The sequence below is a fragment of the Solanum lycopersicum genome, chromosome 11 (assembly GCF_036512215.1).
Source record: "Solanum lycopersicum chromosome 11, SLM_r2.1".
In the NCBI taxonomy this organism is placed as follows: domain Eukaryota; kingdom Viridiplantae; phylum Streptophyta; class Magnoliopsida; order Solanales; family Solanaceae; genus Solanum; species Solanum lycopersicum.
The window spans coordinates 4,189,433-4,213,955 of NC_090810.1; the positions used below are offsets into that span (position 1 = coordinate 4,189,433).

Here is a 24,523-nt window from a genome sequence, read left to right on the forward strand (position 1 = left end):
TTTTTTATAATTTAATTCTTCATATGAAAAGTAATATAAAATAGAGAAAATATTCAATAAAATTTAAAAAGAAATTGAATAGTCATTTTGCCTCACGATTCTAAATTTTTTATTTATAGAGTGATACTTTTGATAATATCAAAACATGTCATTAAACGGAGAGAGTAACTTACATCTTTTTCAACATATTAATTGAAATATACTGTCAACTTTTTTTTAAAAAAAAATTCATAAACTAACAGCTCAATTAATTAGGGGTACATAATATACATAATTTAGGCCAACTTAATTTCAATTTTCTAAAATTTCCTTGCTTCCTTCCTACATTCCCCAAAAATAACAAACCAAAGTCCTTTAATCTCCAACTTCACAAATAAAACAACTGCAAAATAGTCCAAAAATAACAAACCAAAGTAAATTAGCCAACAAGTACAAATGCAAAGACTGAGCATAGTATTTATATCAATTTTTTACTTCATATTGCCATCTTTTTTTCTACACGGCATAAGGTGATTTTTACGTATATCTATGTATATAATATAATTGCATTTGATTGTCTCAATATCTTTGATGTATTCATTGCAATTCCAGAGTCGAACAAACTCTTCATAAATCACACAATCTCTTTTTCACCATCATTCAACCAAACCACATAAAAGCCAAGTAACCCCTTCAACAATTCAACAAAAACAAATTTCAAGATTAGAGGTTCGGAAATGAATAATAATAATTTGATGCACCAAAAAAAACAATAAATCTTGTATAGCCACTTACACAAATGCTACAACTATACACAACTTTAATACCCAAAATTGAAAATTGGGGCAACATTACCAAAATTACAGGCCAATAAGGCAACACAGCTGAAATAATCAGCATATCCAAAAGTTATGTTATTTTTCCACAAGAGATGCTATTATGATCTGACATCCTTCAGCACTCCGCCTTTCTCAAGTTCATCGACAAGGTCTTTCAATGCTGGAACCTTACCGGCAAGAGTCCTGTAGAGTCTGGAATACCGAGCTCTGGTTCCGTCTGCTGTCTTTGCAATAGCAAGAAGGCTTAACGACTGCGGGAGCTGTGTGAATAACTGTTTCATCTCATCCAAGCTCAAATTTTCAAGAACAGGTGGTCTGGGAACAACTCGGACAATCTCACCCCCTTTAGGTTCTTCAACTTGTGCATCTGCTTTAACGACCAGTTCAGAGTTTGAGTTAGCTCCACATTTGACGATAAATGGGCTTGTTGAACCTGTGTTGAACTGAAGAACATTCCACTGTGTCACGTCAGTTTCTCCCCCTAATCCCACATTTGCAGGACGCCGAGAAGCATGTATATTTTCATGAAGCCGGTCATCCTCTTCAGTAATTAACTGTCAAATTGTTAGCAAAAATAAAATACGTTAGCTGAAAGGAGAAAAAGTATCCTAGCTAAATGACCCTCTCATATATGAATAGAACTGGAAATATATCTGTAAATAACATTGGACTAAAAATTTGTTTCAGTTCAGCAATTTATCTTCTCCTATGTTGCTCAAACTCTTCAAAACTATCAGCAGATTCTCCAAAACAAGTGTGATTTGGGAGAATCCGACATGGGTGCGGCATCGGAAGTGAGAGTCCATGCAACTTAGATCTTCTGTGCTTTGACATTGCTAATTCTTTCATGACAGCTCAGTTGCAGTAGGTAATAGCATCCACTCAAATGTTAAAAGCTAGACACAAATTACTCTATGAGAGTATTTTCTCGAGTCAATAGAATGTTATGACATATACACACAACCTCAGCAGGTAAATATCAGCAATTAATTGAAGAGCTGCACATCTACGGTACTCATGAAATTGTGATGCTACATTGTATAATACTCAACATTTGGACTCCTATCTACAGGATGACAAACAGAAACACCAGATAGATAACAACCACCAGCGATAAAAGAAACTAGGTACCTCAACAGCATGACGTGCTTCATCAATGTGCCTCTGAGCACACGGATGATCAATGTCAAGCAAGGAAGGCATTCGTTCTGCTAGTTCATCTAGAGAAGCTAGCAAAGCTTTCTTCCTACTCTTACTGAGGGTGTTCACAGATGATTGCCTCAGTACGTCCTGTTAAAATTATTTTATCAGATCAGTCTTGCCTTTTGATTTACTAGCACAGTTCATAAAACAACGATCCAGAGGAAAGTGACTGGGAAAATAATAAAACACCTTGACTAGTTTCAAAATGCCATCGAGGGAAACCAAGGATGCAAGTCGAGCATCTTCAGCTGCAGTAGAAGGATTTCGAACTGGTGAACTCCCATCTTCTAATGTCAACATTGTCATATCACTTCTTATTTGTTGCAAAATCTGTTTATGAGAGTAACTGAATCATACTTGCCTTCCAACTATCTCAATTCAAATAAAATGATATATGCAAGAATTATGAGTTTATAATGACAGGCTGTGGGCTATTCAGCAACCTAGGCATGAGGATACTGTGGATAATCATCCTCAGCACAACTTTTTAACTCCTGGAATCATTCAGCAGTTCAGCATATACATATAAAGTGAAGTTCTTGCTTTACAGTTTATCAAGCAATTGTGGTTCACTTAAAATATAAATTAACTCAGCAACAGAAAGAAAATGGCATGATAATACACCTTTTTTCTTCATCAAAAGGGATCCAAACTAGATAATCTTCGGCTATGTTGGTCCATCAGTAGCTAGGGGCAATTATTCAGTATTATTTGGAGATTAGATAAATTAACAAAAGTAGCAGTTCAATTAACTAACGCACCTTTCTTCTTTTGGCATCAACAGATTCTAAAGCTGAACGCAACTTTGCCACATGGATAGAGTCTTCTGCCACTTCAGTTGACAGTGTATCTGCAATGTCCTGATAAAGAATTGAATTAGAACAAGACAACCAGGAACGAGACAAAAGAGACCCTATTGGATCCAATCGATTTTTCTTGTGTAAAACTGTATAAACACTACAATAAACTGTAAGCAATTTAAACAAATTAATCTGTTATTATTATTGCCCTTGACAAAACTGCAAAGTAAGTTTCTATCTTCTTCTTTTTTAGGGGTAGGGGGAATAAATAAGTTTAGATAATAGTTTTGACTACTCTCCCCTCAAACCACCCTAAATAGATAGATAGAGAACATAACTGCACGTGTAACAAATAGCATAACCTGGTCAGAGATTTAAGATGTGGCTCTATATATGCAAGCTGAAACGCACTAGATGCTAAAACATTAAACTATAGCAGTGGCCCTGAATTAAAAGTCTTCACTTGCCCACGCCAAAGCTATGCTGTTTCTATGATAAGGATAACCTGACAAGACACCCATGAATGAGAAAAACTTGCTGACCTGGAGCCTCGTTCAAACAAACTGTTAAATTTCAGGTAGAGTGGATATGACTCTAGATTTTCCCTATGTTACTTGTGGGACTAAATCCTGGTGTTTGTATTATGAGACAGGAACTTCTAACCAGATGACATCTTCACCAACAATAAATCCTGGTGTTTGTATTATGAGACAGGAACTTCTAACCAGATGACATCTTCACCAACAAACTTCTTCCACTTTTGGCAACCATAGAAATGTAAGCCCCAACAAAAACAAAGAAAATACCAACAGGTCAGAGGAAAAGTGGAAAGAGAGAAATTTTGGTGGCCCCTACGATTTTTATTTTGTAACAAGGGATGAAAGAGAAAGAAGAAAAGGAAGAAGTTATTACTTTTCCAAACATATCGAAAGTTCGAAAGTTGCGATCGTTTCTAAGAGATGCAAGGAATCTCAGATCAAAAATTAACTCTAAAGGAGAGTTACCACATGTTGCCAGCCCCCTTCTAAAAGGAGGAAAAAATACAAAAAACATACATAAACAATCACTTTACAATCAGCAAAAGCAACAAACACAAGCAAACTCAAACACATATTGTTCTTAAAAGCATAATCTAAATCACCTAGAAAACTTATATGCATATGTAGTAGTATTTTTTATTTTTATTTTTTGAAAGGTTAAAAGAAAATAATGTTTTTAAAAAGACTACCACATATGGACATATGTTGTAGTATTGCTGACAAGCATTCCTTAAATTTAAAGGCCCGTCTCAACAACAGGTCAGAAATCAAAGTTAGCACACTGCTTCAAGATTCTGATTCACATGACAAACAACATAATGTAATATTTTTGAAGAAAAAATGTAAAAACAAGTGTATGTCAATTCTTCAAAAAGAATTCAAAAACTTGTGTGTCAGTTCTTTAAGGAAAACTCAAAAGCCGCATGGGTAGATGAATATGTAGCATTAATGATAATACGCTAATAACAATAATAGTAATAACCCTAACATCCCTACAAGATAAACAACTGTGTATTGTGAACAGATTATGATATTTAGACATGGATAAACAAATGAAAATTATAATAGTGAAATGCAAAAAAAATGGAGCAGCAAATAGAAACATGTCACTTTAAATTAAGATATAATGCGCAACTCTTGTATACAGTTTAAATTTCCCAAGGAAAAGTTTTTGACTGAAAGGGCTACCCCACAAGGTAGAGGTAAGGTCTGCGTATATCCTACTCTCCCAAGACCCCAATTGTGGGATTAGTGACTACACTGGGTATCTTGTTGAATAGCATATAGTGGAGGGAGCAAAATGCAAAGATCAGATGGAAGTACCTTCAAGTGCTGGAGTTGGGAATTGTAAACTCTCTTTGCATATTCAGATAAGAGCTGACCGAGTGCATCAGTGCTAGGGGGCATTGCAGCACCTAGTCCAGCCATCCAGCCATCCATTATTGCAGTAGACAGAAGCTCAAGCTGACCTGTTGCTCCACCAACTGTGTCATCAGTGACAGACAGAAAGTCGAAGTTCTCTGCAAGCCAATTCCTGATTTGACGTTGAAGCTCGCCAGCCGGAGTATGTACAAAAAGAGCAGCAAGACCTCTGTTTCCAACCGCAAAACTTTTAGCTTCCTCAGTTATCTCCCTAAGTTTTCCACCAGTTACTTGTTGCCTCTGTATGTCCTATATGATTAAATTCCAAGTCACATAAGCCACTACCAATTGAATCTCAAATACATAAAACATGCACGGATAAAAAGTTAACAGACAAAAGAGGGAAAAATAATAAATAAGTAAATAATAACACAACTCTGAGAAAAAGCTCAAGATGAAGTGTATATTTTTGTTTTACTTTTGGTGTAAAGAAGTCTTTGTACAGGATGTGGAGTCTCTAGTTGTTTCACTGGGTCTTTGTAACTGTCACGAAATTTGTAACCGCATTCAACAAAACATACTTATTTCCTTCAACAGACCAAATACAAAGTGATAAGAATCAGGTTACTTCAAAATAATGCAGTAGAAAAATTATAAAGATTAAAGAAAGAAATTGAAAGATATGTGAAACTCAAAAATAAAATTTCCAAATAAAGTGCCAAGAACCCTATTTGATCTTAATATTTAAAATTAGCAGATTACATCTAATGATGATACTAAAGAGTTGATTCAAGAATATAAGGTTCTTAGCAAATCTTTTAGATTTAGAGATTTTCTTCTCAGATTTTACATATCTTTCAATTCTTGCCTTTAATCTTTATAATTTCGCTTCCGCATTATTTTCTAGTTTATTCTGGTAACCCGATTCTTATCAAGAAACTAACTAGAGAACCTAACAATTGCCAAAAAAAGATGCAGATGGGGATAAGGGACAGTTAAGTTGCTTGTAACACATATAACTCACCTGATCAATACCACGGATCTTCAGAACGACAGATGATAATTTGGATTTCTTTTCTGGCTTTAAATTTACTTTGAACCCTTGAATATGTTCATCAACCAGTGCATTCCTACTTGAATCGTAGTGCATAGGCGATCTTCCAGGGCTACTACCACGGCTAGAGCTTCTGCTCTGGCCACTATAACTAGCTTTCTCCAGGAAGCGCTCAACAGGAGAAACCTAGATATTCAACAATCAGTTGCTTTTGTCAATCAAATAAAGGGAGTACAAAAATCCACTGAAATGATCTCTGGAAGAACAGCCAAGAATCTGTTACCTTTATAGATTGCAACTCGGGCGACCTAGCAAGCAAGGATCTTATGTACAAAATCCTAACACGGGAAACAAGCATGGTATCCATCACTCTCTTTGGCTCCATTTTACGAATGAAAGCAAAGACGGCATCTCGAATTTCAGCAAGTATTTCATGCTCCCTAGAAGCACCTGCTTTGATGACTGCTGCTAAAACCTGATATATATACCAGACGTTGTAGTTATTGTAGTTATAGAAGGGTAGGGTACATCCGTAGGTTTCATGAAAGTTGTCCTAATTCATACTCCAGAGAGCATATTCTGAACCGACTAAAAGAACCTAATGCATACTCCAGAGCAAAAGGGGATAAGATTTTACCAGCATCAAGAGCTTGTTTGCTCCATCAGAGATTGCAGCAAGGCTATCATACTGATCAGGATCAAATTCATTCAGTGCGGAAGTAAGATATTCACCAGCTGGGGTAGTCTTGACCTTTTCAGCAGCAGATTTAACCAAAGCAACTGTGCCATCTGGCTTATCAGTTGATGAGGGCAGTGCTAGCACATCCATAGCACGTCCTTTGACATTGATGTCATTTCTGTCACCCACAATGCAAGATGCAGTTAATAACCATGAAAGTACAGAAAAGACAATAAGGAAACCAGAAAATGCATAATCTATTAATAGTATACACCTTCCAGTTTCTCTATTCTGAGCAGTTGGAGCCTTTGGTAACGGACTAGACACCTGTGCAAGAAGAGCACAAATGAGATTTACTGCTAGCAGCTTTAAGATGAGACTTAAATACTCTTTCAGCAAGAGCGAAATGCTTGAGCCATACAATCTATCAGTTTAAGCAAATAATTAAGTAAATATAAGTTCGCTATCTCCAACAACTTAATTTCTAGATGAGATGGACACACACTTCACTAGTTAGGAACAAATGAACTAACGAATGAAAACCCAGCAAATCTGAGCAAAATATTTGGGACACGATTATTACCTGTGTTGATCCAGCTAGAGAGGCTTTCTCTGTCAAACGATCAAATAACTTCTCATTTTCTTCATGCAATTTCTGTCAAAAAAGATAAAAACACATTAATGACTCAAATGAATAGCAAGATATATCTAACCAGGAAAAAAGCTCAAAAGAGTCAGATTTCCATTTCCTGAGGATACTATAATTGAACATATAGATAAAGCTTAATCATCCTCATTGGCATTCCTCTTTATTCAAATTAAACTAAAGAATACAACAGTGTGTATTACATATACACAGACAGCATGAATAAGCTACCTCAATAAGTGTGTCACGTTTTAAAAGTTCCTCTTCAAGCCTCTTGGTAACAGCTGCTGACTCAATGTCATTCCTCGTTGCCTTCAAACCTGTTTGGTCTGCAGATATTAACTCCGACCCATCTTTTAACCTAGCCTCACTAGCACGTACCACATTATTTAACTGTGATTCAAGAGCTTGCAGTTTGGCCTACAATATAATTTGATCAGAAACTTCAAGCAGAACCATGTGCAAAAGGAAAATGCATTTCTTCTACAACAAAATAAAAGGTGAAATACAGTTCAAGTAAAAAAAAATACATAAATGAACAAAATGTAGATAATGTGAGAAATATAATGATGAAGCAAGCTTGCAGAAACTAAATAGTACAGTATAGAATATTGACAGAATAGTATCCACTACAAAATTGAAAACAGTGAGCCTTGAGGCAATGATATCCTCTTTCAAGTTTGAGTCACAGAAATAGCTTCTGTAGCATACAAGGATGAGCTGCACATAAGTAAATGATAAACTGCTTGACATGAAAGCATCAAGCATCTCGAACTGAGCCAACTTGAACAGCTAAAATGTTTGAGAAGTTCTGTCTTAAATAGTCTCGTTGTTGTCTACATAGATCATAAACCCCTTGCAATCTTTTTGATTAAGCTTGTAAGATCATAATCCCCAGCCTCTATGAAAATGTATAATAGTCTTAGAGCCCTTTTGGATTGACTTAAAAAAAGTAACTTTGTCAAAAATAAAAAGTCAAATTGAAATGACTTTGAAGTCAAAAAATAATAAGTAGGGGGGAGACCAACTTTTGGTTTCTGACTTATCATTTTTTACCTTGTCAAACACTTCGTAACTTATTTTAAATCATTTTTGACTTATTTTAAGTTATTTTTTATACATGTCAAACACTTCCAGAAGTCAAAAACTGACTTGAAAGTAGGTTTGACCAACTTTTAAGCCAATCCAAACAGGCTCTTAAGATATTTCCCTCCAGGGAAAAATGTATGATAGTCTTAAGATATTTCCCTCAGGGCAAAATGTTTGATAGTCTTGACATCATAAACCCCTTGTTGGCTGGCGTAATATCAAGTTGAAAGTTTTTTTGTTTTGGTGAGATACATCAGGCCTCGACTTTAGGGAAACGCTTTGGGGCGATGCGTGAAGTCCCAGGTATCAAGTGGGGTGAGACCCCAAGTATCAAATATTAAACTGATAAGAACAGATTAGTACTTGATCAAATGTTAAACTGATAAGAACAGTTCAGTACTTGATCTAGCCAAAAGACTGAGAAAGGTAATAGCAACAATTTCAAATTACCAGCAGTATGCAACAATGAATGGAATAATGGAGCAAGATAACATCTTTTAAAGGTAGACTAACTTGATTAAGTTATACCAGATATGCGCTTGGAGAGAAAAAAGTCATTGGTATAAAAGCAACTAACCTGTAACATCTGAATAGTTGAATCACGCTGTTGTATCTGCAATTTTTGTTCTTGCTCCAACTGTAAAAGTTGAGCTACTTGGTTTCTAAGTTGAGTATTTTGATCCTTCTCAATCTTAAATTTATCCATAATCATGATATTCTCAGCCTACATCAGAGAGAAAACACTGGATCTTCTTAGTAACATGATTCCCGACTAGGCATAAGGTTTGAGTTTATCAGTTTGGACAGAGGAAAGAAAATTGGCATAGGCCTCATTATTTACATTAAGATTAAGACATGATGTGCATTACGATTTACATATTTTTTTAATAGAAAAGATATGCATTAAGATTTACATGTCTGATTCTGAATACACACCTGAATATTAAGATCTAAATACTAAATAATTAAGATTGTTTGTTTCTACAACCTCTGGATATATAAAATCATCTTTATTTATTTTTTAAGAGAAAAAAAGATTTAAATCATCTTTATTTAAAAATTGACAAAATATAAAATTCAATAAAATATCAAATTAATCTAAAGACTATATCAACAAAATATTTATAAAAAAAAAAAACTATATGGCTGTTGGTGGTGGTGAAGGCAAGTGGTAGTGATTGTTGGTGCCAATTGGGGATAATGTTGGCTAATGGTGGTGTTAAGGTAGTAGCTAGTGGTTGATGGTGGTAGTTGATGGTGGATGATAGTGATAGCTAATGTGGTGGTGAATGATGATGTGGTTGACTATATCTAATGATGACTAGTGGTGGTGATTATCGATAGTGATTGGCAGTTGTTGTGATAATAAGGATTGGTGTTGATGATTATAAAAAGTGTCTAGTAGTGGTGACATTTGTTGTAGTGATCGGTTGAGGATGCTGATTATGGGTGGGTGTAGTTGAAAATGATGAACGTTGGCAGTGGTAGTTGATAATGGTGGGCGATGGCGGCAGCACTGAATGGATGGAATTGTTGAATTGACATCTTTGTAGAATTCTTTAAATAAACCCTTCGGGGGTGGCCTAGTGGTTTGAGCTTGGGACTTCCATGTTGGAGGTCTCAAGTTCGAAACCCCTTGCCAGCGAAAGCAAAGGGTGTGCCTTCTGGGTCGAGCTCGTCGCACCAGGCTTGCCTAGTGCGGGTTATCTCTCCTATGTGGTTTGCGAGCTATTGCATAGGAGTGGGGGTTTTACCCTGTGCGCACCCAAAGGGTAGCGGCTGCGGGTTTCCTTTGTCGTCAAAAAAAAAAATCTTTAAATAAACATCTTAATTATATTAAAACTTAACTACAGATCTTAATTATTCAGACTCATTAAGTGGTTATAACATAAAAATAAGGCCGAATGACCTGAGAGACTCGTGTACTTGACTCCATTTGTCAGTTGAACCCTTGTACTCATCTCTTATCAACTGAACCCTTAAATCTATTAAAACAAAATATTTTAGACCCGTTCTCTGACTTGGCATCCTATATGACATAAGCAGTCAAGGTGTGTGTGGTACACTCATTTTAGGAGCGTGATGACCTTCTAAAAAGGTAACAATATTCTCTTTTGACAATCATAACACCCAGCTACTTCCCCAAGTATTTCAACAGCATTGTTGCTCAAAACTTGAGCTTCCTCTTGCCTCTCATTCAACTTTTCCTCTCCAAATTTCTTAATTTTTTTTGTTTCTATTGTTACTCCTGTTCTTCATACTCATGCAAATACAATCAAAAAAAAATTTGTCATTTAAATTTCTTCTTCACCGTGATTCTTCGTTTTTAAAGTGACACAATTTTTGAATAAATTTTCTTACCATGCTGTCAAAGTGATAAGAATAATTTGATATTAGTGATTCGCCTGATATATTATTCCTCTGCACATATCAATACACAATACAACAAAATCATCGCTTTCTAGAGTAAAAGTTTCAAGATGTTGCTTTCTTGTTAGCCTAATTTACGTTTAATGAGTATCTGTAGTTGTATAATGCATTCAATGAAATAATTCTATTTTCAATTATATTATAGGGTTTTCAGAAATCTCAACTTCTGAGCAAGAACAATACCCCCAAAAAATTACACCACAACTAAATTTTAAACCCTAAAATATAACAAGAATCAAAATTACAGACCAAAAATGAGTGAAAAACAAATAAATATGAGAATGAGTTAACAAACTTACAAAGATTAATAGAAAATTGAACTCAAACGCCTTCAAAAATCAAAAATGTTATTGGGGTGAGGTTGGTAGAAATCAGAGTTGAGAAAGTATAGAGGTTTGGATGAATAAAGGGTAAATGAAAGGTTTAAAATAATTTTAAACTTGAATTTTAGTATGTAATTTCCTATGTGGCAGTTTTAAATGACGTGGAAATCTATGTGTAGGCGATTGTATTACACTCACCTCAGAGAAGTCAAAAAAGGGTTTAAAATATTGTTTTAATGCGTTAAGGGTTAAGTTGACAAGAGATGAGAAGGAGGGTCCAACTGACAAACGATGTCAAGTATAAGGGTCTCCCAGGTCATTCCGCCTAAAATAAACACACTTGATCATAAAGATCTGAACGATTAACATTCAGACCTAAAGAATCTGAGTAAGAAACATGTAATAGAAGTAATATCAGCAGAACAAGTTACAAGTTTTAAACTATGGAGCAGTCCAACCATACAATAAATAACAAGGACCAAGGAATTATCACAATGATCCTTCCACTTGGACACAACATGAATGAGATAAACGAGAAAACAAAAGCACCACATGTATTAGAGAAAGAGAGAGTAACATAAACAAAAACATGCACTATAAATTGCTGGAAATAGCATCTGGCAGACTAAAAGGTAAGTCTCTGATAGTATTCATAAGACCCAAAAGCCCCCTATGTAAGCATATATGCTTCAATACATCTAAGAACAATTAACCATAGACTTTCTCTTGAAGTACACTTTTGCAGATTTCATACAACAAAATATAGCATCACAATCTCTTAAAAGATGCATGCAACCAACTAGTGGCAATTTCAATTTTAGTAGCAGAAATAAGAATTTTCCTCTTTAATCTAACAAGAACCTTCGCCTTTCACACAACAAATATAGCACCACAATCTCTTAAGAGACACATGCAACCAATTAGTGAAGAGTTCAATTTTAGTAGCAGAAATAAGGTCTTTCCTCTATTATTACTCTTAGAACCGCCTGCTCTAACTCAACAATAGCATCACAACCTCTTAAGAGACACATGCAACCAACTAGTGAAAAGCTTGATTTAAGTAGCAGAAGTAAGATTTTTTTCTCGTTTATTACTCTAACAAGAACCACTTTGAAGTTGCAAAAGTTATTGAGAAAACAAATATACAGGAAGTTTAGGTTGATGAAACCATGAGAAAGAAACAGGCAACAAAAAGAAAAAGTTACAAACCTTAAGATCTGACTCTAGTGTAGAAGAAACTTTCTGGGCATTCTGAACTTCATTGAAGAGTAGAACTCCCTGATCGTTGGCCTGTTTCAGTTCCTGTTTTAGCCCAACTATTTCTTGTTTCAGATCAGTAATCTCATTCTCCTTGTCATAAAGTTCCTTGCGTGTATCATTGGCCTATCAAAATAGAAAGAGTAGAACAATTCATTTCCATATGTACTACCAACCCACAGATCACTTGGAATTAGCAGGTGAATCAAACTTCAACTTCTCAATGTCACTGAGTAATATACATCTACATCACTGAGTAAAAAGCATTGCCCTAACCCCAAATAAGAAAAACCAAATTAATAAACAAGGATGTGGACAATCTGCTATAGTCCTCTTTGAGTATCCACAATTAACAAACCAAGACTTACAATATCTCTCCATTTCTTGATTGTATCTCTATTCCCAAGGCTTAGTGTGGCATTTCTAGCTCTAGCAGAAAAATTGAGGGAAGATAACGTCTCAGACAAATTTGAAGCATTCGGACAGACATTAACAATCAGAAGCGTCTTTGCACTTTCACCTGCAAAAAGAAGAGGAAAAAAAATATTAGAGGTACCTAGCCAGCAAATAGACTTTACAAGGGACAACAGAATAACAGAAATTAGAAACATGTAAGAGGTGTTGTAGCAACCTATTACACAAGATACTGTAAGGCAAAAGATAACAACCCTTTCCCTCCAGATGCAATCAAAAACATAAATGTTAAGAGATTTATTTAGTTTTGACTTTCATTATCAACTAAGCTGCTCAATATGCAGCTTCAAATTGTAAGCATCACCAGTGTTGAATTTGACCATCTCCTTTAAAAGCTTAAATTGTTAGAGATCGCACATTGTTATTTACTTAGTTATATCTTCAATCAACCCCTCACATGCAGGCTTGATTTTTTTTATTAGCCCAGCGCATGAAATATCTTTTTGATAAAGAGTAACAGTGAGAATTGAAGCAGGATCTCACCTGTTCTGACACCATGTTGAATGGTGTGACCATCCAATACAAAAGCTTAAGTTGTTAGAAAGAACACTTCTATTAACCTAATTATATCTTCACCAACTTGCACATTAAGTGAGTTCCAAATTTTGGCCTACCCAAGTCCAACTCTAAGAGAAACAATGTAGGGTTAAGTCAATGAGCAGAATCCAGATAGTGCATCCTTCAGAAAGCCTCCCCTTTTATTTGGACAAGCCATGTACGTATCCAGCCAATAGATTTTATGATTTTATGATAAAGTATAAGGTGGATCAATCCAAATATACATACATCTGTTATTATACTCTATACATCTACTTAGCAGTTAGGTGACAAAATTATTATGCCTCGGAAAACCAGAGGCAACGGTCTTGTTCTTTTGTGATGATGTATCATGATGGCATCAACAAGAAGATGCAGATAGTACTAAAGAGAGATTGTTAGCTCTATTACAGTGAGGCAACAGTCTCATAGTTCCCAGTATTTGCAGTCTCTATTACAGTGAGGCAACAGTCTCATAGTTCCCAGTATTTGCAGTCTCTATTACAGTGAGGCAACAGTCTCATACTTTTCCCAGTATTTGCAGTCCATCTTTCTTCCCTTGAAATATAAATGATAAGATACATACTTAAATACTTCTGACAGTGTCTCGCGTTGAAAGATATGAAAAATATGCATCATATGAAGTATGTTAATAGCTCCTAGCTATAAGACAGTTTTCCAATGTATTCCCCCCCCCCCCCATATACAAACTCTTGTTTCATGGCTTTAATTTGAGCTGACAAGGACACCATCCTCAAACTTTTTTTTTAATGTTTTCTTTAGCTGAAGATAGTTGCATTAATCATAAGAATATGAAAGTTGGATTTCTAGAATTATTTCCAAACCCCTGTATGATACATCCAGAAATCTAAAGCTACAAGTAATTACAGTAAGAAATTTAGTTGCAGTAATAGAGAAGAAGAGTACAAAAAAGATGAGTAAACGTCAACATAAAATCAAACACATTGAGTAGAGCTCTTCAATCTATCTGAAGATAAGTTAACTGAATATCACAAAAAAAGCCCTTCACCATAGAAGAGAAAGATGACCTCGTCCTCTAGTGTGACAAGCTCTAGTCATGAGCATATCTAAGAGAAAATAGAAATACCTAATGAAACAACTTATATACCAGGGCATATAGCTTGAGACCTACTTTAACTGAAAGAAACAGTGGTCTACAAGTAATAGCTAGAAGAAGCTTGCAAATGACCCAGGACAACTTTTAAATAACAAGGTCAACAAGCAACTCCTCTGTTTCTATTTCAATTATGTGTCATACTTTCCTTTTTAGTCTATTTCAAAATGAATATCACTTTCTAACTTGAGTAACTCTTTTAACTCAAACATCCCACATGGCAATGTTTAAAACCACAAGATTCAAAAATCTTCATTCTTTTCCTAAAACTCCGTGCCTAGTCAAGCAGAAACAACTGCACATAAGCATGAGTCTGTGTATGGGTTTGTATATATGTATTACATTACTATTAACAATATAACGAAATTGAATAATATGAAACAGTATATTGAAGAATATATTGACCAGTATTATAATCAATTGATTACCTAGTGAGTCTGCAAGTATTTTGGTGAGAACTGAATTTCCATATGGAACAATGTCTTTTTTTGATGTCAAGGAATTCAAAACATCTCCCAATCTGCATGTCAATATCAAAGATGAGTATATATACAGAAAAATTGCAGTAAAACACAATATGACACTTTTTTTTCTATCATTTATAGTAAAAATATGCCACCTGGCCTAAGTCAACCCCAAAAGCTAGCTCATGAGGAGAAGGATTGCCCAAGTCCATATAAGGAGACCACCAGTCCATTCCCCAACCAATGTGGGAGTTTTACTCACTCTAGCACCCACCCACCCCCTTCACGCCGAGGCCCAATTGGAGCGTGGACTGGGAACCCAAACGGGGATGGACCTGGCCCTGATACCATATATGGCACCTGGATGGCTGGACCTAACTCAACCCCAAAAGCTAGCTAATGAGGGTAGACTTGCCCAAGTCCATATAAGCAAACCACAGTTCATTCCCCAACAAATGTAGGACTTTTACCTACTCTAACAATTATTAATTTTTCATGAGGGTGTACGCAATTAATATTTTAAAGAATCGTCATAGACTAATTTAAGAAATTGATTTTCCTTGGTCAACTATGTCTTAAAAGCTCTAATGTAATTAGTCCTCAAAGGAGCTATTGTCACACACTTGATTGTGGGACCGACTATCCTCTTTAAGCTTACATGTCTATAAGCATAGTCCTTTAGAACTCTCCCAATGATCTTGCATGTATGGAAATTGAGAAATAAGACGTAAGATAAGCTTTAATAAGCCAATATTTGATTTCTAATTTAAAAACCATCACATGAATGTCATCAGCCAAAAGAAGGCACATAGTGTTCCAATCCAGAAACAGAAATATACTGAGAACAAAGAGATGGTCTCATGGGGCAAAAAATGCGAAGTGATCCACCAAATTCCATTTCCGATCCAACAAATAAATTATGAACTTCATACTATTATGTCCTAGACCTGGGAAGCGAACATGCACCGGGTTGAGGTTAAAGTATTATTGATAACAAAAGGTTAACATGAAACCACTTACGCAGAAAGAGATTTCATGACATGAAGCAACTCTGTTGCATGCTCCCCACTATCCTCTTCAATACTGCTTTCACTTCCAGCCAAATCAACAAGAGAAAGCTTGCTGTATGAGGTCTCTCCAGTGATTGAGTTGGTATAATGTATATGTACTGTGACGATCCTAAAAGATGCAAGACCAAAGAAACATACAATTACTACTTAGAAAATTGGCAAAATCACCTATATTTTTCTCCAGACAATTCAGGGAAAAAGAGAATTCATCATAGTGACTAACAGAGAGTCTGCATTTACCTTGCAAGAAGCACAGATACAGTCATACAGAGACATAATAGAGACGGGGCTGTGCCTACATGCTAATCAGGATACTATTTTCTTTCTTTCCTTTCCGAACTTTAAATTAGAAAATCAGAGTTTCAAGAATAGAAAGTTATGCCATGAATATGAAGGGGTGTACAACTGATGCAATTTCAAATACCTAAATCAAATAAAATATATACACAGCAATGAGTTCAACACAGAGGAACAGCAATTTTAGACAAATCAGAATCTGGACTGATATTGTGACAGGAACGAACAAATGATTCTTTATGTTGAGTATGTTCTTTTTTACCATTTTGAATATGAACATGTTCAACGTGAACTAAATTGTTTTTCTTTTTGTGACAGAAAAGGAAAACAATTGTGTTTTTCTGTTGAACACATTCACATTCAAAATGGTTCTTTTCTGAAAAATAACACAGTTGTTTCAAGAACTGTCAAACAATTTATGACAGAATATCACAAGTTCGCTCAGATGACTTCAGATTAACTCATGGGCAGACCATAAAGAAATCAAGAAAGGTGACATTCTAAAACATAGATGAGAAAAAGGATAGAATCAACAGTAACAGACAAATACCAACTGGAAAGAGTTGTAGACCATACAGATGAGAAACTCTAAACTTTGACACATCACTTCCTCGATTCTGAAAAGCAAGTTTGAGAACTTGGCCAAAATCCATTGGATTTTCAACCCTTTCCTGCAGCAGTTCTACAAAGCAATCCAATGACCCTATGCGAGCCTTCGGCAGATCAGTTCCAGAATGTATGAGCAGATCTCGTATCTGCAATAATTGGAAAAGCCCTAACATCAAAAAATTTGGATATGGATTCCTTATAGAACCTGCATACATAATTATGAAGATGAGAAAGCAATAAAACCTAAAAGATAAACATGACATTAATATAAAACCTGTTCATTATGAAGTTCAGAAATGGAAACTGAGAAATTAAATTTGGATGTCGACGTTGCATCGGAGTTGGATAGATCAAAGAGCTCCTCAAAACACCTAGCATATAAACCACGATCATGGTTGGATCCTTCCTGCATGAAGGGGGAAAGGTGAGGAACCAAAAGCTTAAAATAGTTGGTTATTTGGCAGATCAAAACTTAATAAAGACCCAACATATTCAATTTGTCTCAATTATACCATCAACTTTGAATTTTGGAAGTATAGAAACTTCGAAAATTAACCTTGCCCAGCTAAAACTTCAAAATTGGCAGTTTTTCAGAACACATAAATAGAAGAAATGTGTACATTGTGTAAAAGAAACAGATGAACAAAAAAGGAAAACAGCAGTAAAGAGATGAGTGAGAGACCATTGTGTGGGTCTTTCCTGAGTGTTCTTGCCCATAAGCAAATATAGCCACATTGTATCCATCAAATGCTGACTGAACAAATGGCTGAACATCACTAAAAAGTTCAACTGCACAAAGAGAAACTAAAAATGTTAAAAAGTTACACACTCATTCAAAATCTAGTATAGAAAGAAAACAAGTAAATCCCCAATACCTTGTCCTACATGAGGTCCATAAACCCTGTCTAACTCAAAATCCTTCTTCGGATTTGCTACATTATCATCAGCAGTATTGATACGAACTGTAACATCATCGGGAAATTCGACAATGGATGGACCTTCATCTTCAAAAAGAGGTCTCACACGACAAAACACCTTTATACTTCCTGAAATAATAACATAAGGTCTCATCTACATATATTATGTACAACATACACATATCTGGTATATCTCTATGCATATCTGAAGGCAACAGACGTTCTTTCATAATACTGAAAGATTTTCTTTTCTAGATTACAATTTATTTCTAGATTTGAACATTTCATGTATCTTCAAAATACTTGTGTGTGTGCAAGTGCTGATGTATATGCACCTCAAAAGAAGTTGTATACGCCCATTTTTAGAGACAAGGTTGGAAGGTAGAACAATAAAGCCAGGAGCATAGACTAAATACCTTGGGCAGTTAATAAGTCATTAAATAACCTTTTCTTCTCCGATATCAGAGGTGAGAGTCTAGCTTCTGTTTCAAGTGCAGCTTCATCTGAATAAGTAAAGAGAAAAACCAGAAATCCAAAATATGATCAGATTGATAGTTAATTAGAATCCATCATAAGCAAAACTCATTAGCCAAATTACAGAAGAAGACAAAGAAAGACCAAAAAGAATTCAGCTGTATAAGATTTGCAGTAATCTTTCCTCAAAGGCTTTGCAACTTGATTAATCATATGAAAAAGTTGTGAACTAACTTCAAGTTGCATCTGTGTCTTATTCTTGGTTAATCCATCTATTACAAAATCAAGACAAAATCTGCAAAAGCTTATAATTTACATGTGTTTGACACAGTCTCCCAACTTCCAAAACAACATGTTAGAAAAGCGATCTAAAAGGAGAGAGAATGGAAAAAATGAAACATAAGGTACTTTTAATTTGAACTTTCTAGTCAATATTGAATTTCAATTATCTATCTTGATCCGTAGATTATCATTTTCCTGAAGATGCAAACAGAAACCATTTACACTTGATTATGCAATTAATAGAGTTTAGTGACGTACCTTTATCTGTGAACATGACAGTGGAAGTTACCACTACTGAACTTATCCAATATGGTCTATTATTAACGATGACGCATTACATAAGTTTTATAGGTGTATGACAAGAAAATCATATACATAAAACAAAAATACAAGAAGAACAATTGTTGAAATATAAAATTCATAGTTATAAAGATTAACCTTCTTATCTTATACAATCAAGTTAGCAATGATAACTTCTTAATTATTGAAAATATAGACTCTTATCTAGATCTGCAAGTTTGAAATCTCAAATGTCATTGTGGATTTAAGAACATACAGAAGCAAAGCATTGTGATAAGATTTTATATCAAATCTAAACTTTATAACTTACTTCAATTAAAGTTATGCACAAAAGGCATCACAAAAATGCTTGACATAGAGCCACACGCTTTTGGGCATTCTCGAGGTGATTAGAACTTTATCTTTAAGAAAACTTGGGGCTTTGAGTAAAGATAAATTTTTATAATTACTTTAAGAATGTCTAGAAGCATGTGCTAGGCATTATTTGGGTTGAGTCGGGTTGGGCCTCACGGAAAGCATTAAAATAAAAGTGTACATGTCAATACATATATTTAGTACAGTTTATTTACCTAGCTTGCGGGTTCTATCAGCAAGTACACCGAGATAGCGCGTCACGCGGTCTAGTTTCGCATTGGAATATTCTTGCAGGTCACTAGCTTCTTGTCTCAGCTCTGAATAATCTTCCCTGACAAGCTGCCCACAAAAAAATTGTATATGTTTAGTAAGAAATTATTTACACGTTTTTCCCCACAGATAATGTTATCTAAGAATAAGAGCTTTTGCATTTCCAGAAGGCGCCCCAAATTACCCTAAGAGGTAAAATAACATAAGCTCCTTTAAGAAAATCTAGCAGCAATTCTTTTAAAGCCTTGTGCTTAATAGTACAAGTAATCATGGAACTCCATGCCAATGCACTACATCAAAACAACTTTTTAAAAGGTTTGATTGATTCTAAGCTAGGATATCCTTCAGCAAACTGAAGAAACATGCCAAATACAAGTTCACATCACTATATATGCATCAAAAGACAGCAACAGTCTCTCTGTAGTGCCTTCCTCTTGATTTATCTTACTACTTCACTGCATTACGTGGTCCAGCAAAGTCATCCATGTCCAGTTTAGGAATAATCTTGGCATGGCATTCCAACAAAAATATAGAAAGTAGGGTTAAGGTCTACGTATTCTACCCTCCCCGGACCCCACTTGTGGGACTGCTGATATATTGTTGTAGCGTGCAGATTCTTCAATGCATACTAACGATGAGCAAAAAACTTAGTCACACCTACTAAATACCTCCACTTACTCATACTGGATACTAGAAAGAAATTTTTATGGGATCTTTCACCCTAAAACTGGAAAGAAATTTGAGGCTACTAAATCAATTGAGAACCGAGATGATTAACTTTTCCACCTCTCAAGAATATGAATATGTACTTGTATCAATCACTTGTACCACCTGTAAAAATAATATTGGCATAAGTACCAAAGACAGCTTCTATCGAAAGTGGAAAATTGGTTATGAAGATTCCGTACGGTCAGAAATTAATGCAGCCTCTATCTCGAGTCGGTTAGAACTAATGGGGATCTATTTGCTCCACATGCCAAGGTTAATACTTTTAATTGTGTATATGAGACTAATTCGCTTGAGCCTGCACTTGATCACCAGAGAGTAAATACTATAATCCGTAATGAGTGAGTGAGTGAGTGAGTGAGTGAGAGAGAGAGAGATCTCAAGCATGACCAAAACTACATGGAATGTAGCCAGCCAACCATTTTTCATGGATCAAAAAAAGCTCAATATAATTCCAAAATGGAAAATTTACTCCATAAGTCAAAAGAAATCCAACTTTTCTAATAAATTAAGAACTTAAACACGCAAAATTTCCATATCTCTATCTTCTTTGGCAGAAAATATAATTGATGGCATTTGGAGCTTACGTTTTTGAAGAAATTTCAATGATTGGGAAGTAGACAGGGCTGCTGAATTTTTCAACCTCCTGAATAAAATCAGCAGCTATCTCTTTCAGTAACTTCCTGCTACAAAGATCTAGCAAAGTTGGACAATCCTGAAAAACCTTGGCAATAAAAAAAATGGAGACCTAAAAGATGTTTTGAAGGCGCTGCTTATTCCATCCACAAGATAAAAGCCAATAATATGTTTTCGTATTGCTTTTGGTGTAGAATGGAACAAGTAAATGAGGCTGGAATAGTTCTCCAGGTGCTAGAGTCTTTACAGGATTAGCTGGGGTAGTTTTGTTTTTATGCTCCTCTGCTTAGATTGTACAGTGGCCACAGAACAATCCTCGTGCTGGTTTATTTATAAAATTACCTTATCTTCTTAAAAAACAGATTATAACTCTCCATGTATTAGTGTAGACTGTCATCAACCACGCATACTACCACCTCTACCACTAGTGAACATCTCTTAGTTCCACAAGCCAAAGTTGTGATCCTTAAATTTTCATCCAATGAACGAACTTGCTCAAGCCAACTTGTTATCAGTATCAGAGTGAGAAAATTGTAGAATTTGTAGACATTTCTGTCTCGAGCTAACCACATAGAATTTAGAAACAAGCTTCATTAGCGACTAATAGGGGCCAGAGAGAATTCAATATACTTCCAGATGGAATCTTTTACTCAGTGGTGGAAAGAAAGTTCAATTTATTAAATAAATTTAGGATCTTGGTTATGAACTATTCGAATCTCCAATAGTATACCTGTACACTAGTTATAAAATAATACAATCTGGTAGTAAGCTAATTATTCCCAACAACAAAGACCAAAATTGAATTTTTCAACGGAAACAAATTATGAACTTAATAATTTGACATTTCCATCTCTCAAAAACACTACTGTACGCTAGTATCAATCACTATAACAGCTATAAATGAACATAGTCATTAATCCTCTACCACTAGTTTCCAGAAAAACTTCAAATTCGAGTAAATACAACAAAAAAGAGATATCTTACCAATTGCATTGTACTTTAAACACTTCAATTATACAAAAACACACTTATATCAGCAGATCAAGTATTACAAACTTTTCCATCTCTAAGTAATATAACTGTACACTAGTTCTAAAATAGACATAATCCAGTAGCAAGCTAACCATTCCCAACAACAAGGACCAAAAATGAATCTCATTATAATTCCAAAATTGAGTTTTTCACCCTAAACAAATTAAGAACTTAATAATTAACATTTCCATCTCTAAATAACACTAATGTACACTAGTATCAATCACTCTAACATCTACAAATAAACAACAACAACAACAAATTCAGTTATGCAGACCTTACCGGCTACTGCTACCTCATAGAGAAAAGTATGTTATTTTTGATAAAGCCTTAGCTTAAACATCTATAAATGAACATATCCATTAATTTTCTACCACTAGCCTCCATTAAAAAAAATTGAACTCGACTAAATACAAAAAAGGAGATATCTTTACAATCGCATTGTATTTTAAAATACTTCAATTCTGTTCAATTATACAAAACCACACTAATATCGGCAGATAAAGTACTAAAATTACGTAAATTAGCATGAAGTAAAAATTAGAGACCTTACCTTTAGTTTATCCTTCAATTTCAATAGCTTAAAGTTGAGAGCGTGTTTAGATAGCTCTGAATTTGGAACAATAGCGGATGCGGCGGCAGTTGAGATCGAGTACCGTCGAGCCAACGGCGGCGGTCTCTGATACTCTTCATGCTCCGGCGACTTCCGAGGTTGAAATCCCGGCACATCCCAACTCCACCTATTGTTGTTGCTGTTGCTCTTCTGCTCCGCCATTGATGATCAAACAACAAAAAAATAGTGGAAAACTTTATAAATTTATCTAAAAATGGAGCAAAGAAGAGAGATTGAGCTGTTTCTCTCTCTTCCTTCTCTCTTTCTCTCTCTAAAGTTTTTGCTTTTGTTTGGGTCTAATGTATTCAATTTGTGGTTTGAATTTCTATTGAGGGAATGATAGAAAATTTTCACTTTTCATCCTTGTATTTTTGGGTTAGTTTTGATTTAGTCCTATAAAATTTTTGGTACATATTCTGTTAAAGTTTATTTTGAAAAATAAAAATTGGTAAAAGATTAGTTGATTATAATTTCATGTCTTGAAAAATGAAAAGTCATATTGATAACAACAATCTATTTTTTGACATGTTATATTTTGTGTATTTATTTATTGTCATGTAAAACATTATTTAAATTAATCGTAGATATACAAATGAAAATGAAATTTTAATGTTTTATTTTTAGGTATATTAACCAAAGATATTAATTGGGTAAAAATATTAATAACTTATTCATAGACCTGATATAAAATGAATTCAAATTTTAGAATTTTATAAAGAGGTAAATTGCATTTATGTGTATTACATAAGATTTAACGACTCTTACCGACTAATTATATGTTTCAAGAGAATACATGATTTAATTTTTATTCAAGTATCTTTAATAAATAAATGTAATACTTTATTTGTACGAACTTAAACATTCAATTTTAAAGTTAACAAGAACGTTTATTTTCTATTCTCAAATTAATTAGTAATTGCATCAAAAATCATCTTCATTGACTTGAATTAACATAATTAATATCAAACGTCTAAGATTTAATATTTTTATACCCAAAACTAATTTAAATTCTATCTTCCCTATTATCTAAGATAATGAATTAATATGGCATGATATATCAACAAAAAAAAATTTTACTTTTAGGACATAGAATTATAATTGAATACCTTTATAAAAAAAATTAAAATTATTTTAAATAATATCTTGTAATACTTAAATAACCATTTATTGGAAAGATGACTATTCTTTTCATGACTTTAACAATAATTAAAAAAAAAAGATAGAAATCATCAAAGAATTATCTAAAGTCTTTAGAAACATTAAAAAAGATGAAGGACTAAATAGAAAGCAATGCAAAATTTCAAGGGTCTAATAGGGAAAATTTAGAAGTGAGAAATGTGTAGTAAACGACGTCGTAAGATTATTGGTGACATAAAAGATAGCCACCCAAAAGCATTTGTATTCACAAGAAAATATGCGTCCCTCATGAAATAAAGACTCGCTCTCACCATTATGTTTGTATTTATTTCTATTTTAAATCTTTTCGATGAGTCTGAGGATTTTTTGAAAATAGACTCACAAGATAGTGATAAAGTTTGCGTATATTTATATTTTCTAAACGTCACTTTGTGAGATTTTACTCATATATTGTTGTTTTAATTAAAATAGCTTTTATATGAATTTCTGTAAGTCAATATCACATAATAGTGTGATAGATATTATCACATTCTTAATTAGAGATTTTGGGTTTGAAATCTCATTAAGTACAAAGCTTTTTTTATTATGAAATACTTCGGTTCTTAATGTGAGACTTTTCGAATCGAATGCCAATATAAATATTAAACGTGTAAATATCAGATTTAAGAAAAAAAATCATTTTCACCTATTGGTTATAGGTGTCTCACCAAGTTTTTAAGATTTATGTTACTTTTGAATAAAAACGAAAACTATTATTCTAAGAAGTTCAAAATGAAAATATTTCCTCCAAACTACTTCATATAACCTTGATCAAGTACTAATTACTTTCTTATATAAACAAAAATATAGGTAAAAATAACTTCTTTTATTTTCATGAGATACAAATAACGTCTATTTTATACCTTTCAATAGTATCTTACTGGGGGAATATTTAATTCAGCATGTTCTTTAAGTGTGGCATGTTTAACTAAACTAATCTTGCTTAGTTGGATAATG

The 24,523-nt window shown here is 34.3% G+C and overlaps 1 protein-coding gene and 1 non-coding gene across 2 annotated transcripts; both read right to left on the minus strand.

Moving 5' to 3' along the window:
• Nucleotides 1–679: 679 nt before the first annotated feature.
• LOC101245606 (kinesin-like protein KIN-14B) lies at nt 680–22,742 on the minus strand. Its single transcript, XM_010314343.4, has 23 exons — nt 22,331–22,742; nt 19,329–19,452; nt 18,120–18,206; nt 17,662–17,832; nt 17,469–17,575; nt 17,061–17,192; nt 16,754–16,932; nt 15,831–15,989; nt 14,775–14,866; nt 12,569–12,720; nt 12,153–12,326; nt 8,768–8,914; nt 7,333–7,521; nt 7,039–7,110; nt 6,730–6,782; nt 6,414–6,633; nt 6,060–6,251; nt 5,747–5,962; nt 4,684–5,031; nt 2,783–2,881; nt 2,211–2,351; nt 1,950–2,108; nt 680–1,372 (listed from the first exon to the last, which is right to left on the minus strand). Exons 1-23 carry the CDS (start codon nt 22,550–22,552, stop codon nt 917–919), a joined length of 3,891 nt encoding a protein of 1,296 aa, XP_010312645.1. The 5' UTR covers nt 22,553–22,742; the 3' UTR covers nt 680–916.
• LOC112940403 (U2 spliceosomal RNA) lies at nt 8,434–8,620 on the minus strand. The gene has a single exon (XR_003244474.1). It is a non-coding gene; the product is annotated as a U2 spliceosomal RNA (small nuclear RNA).
• Nucleotides 22,743–24,523: the final 1,781 nt, after the last annotated feature.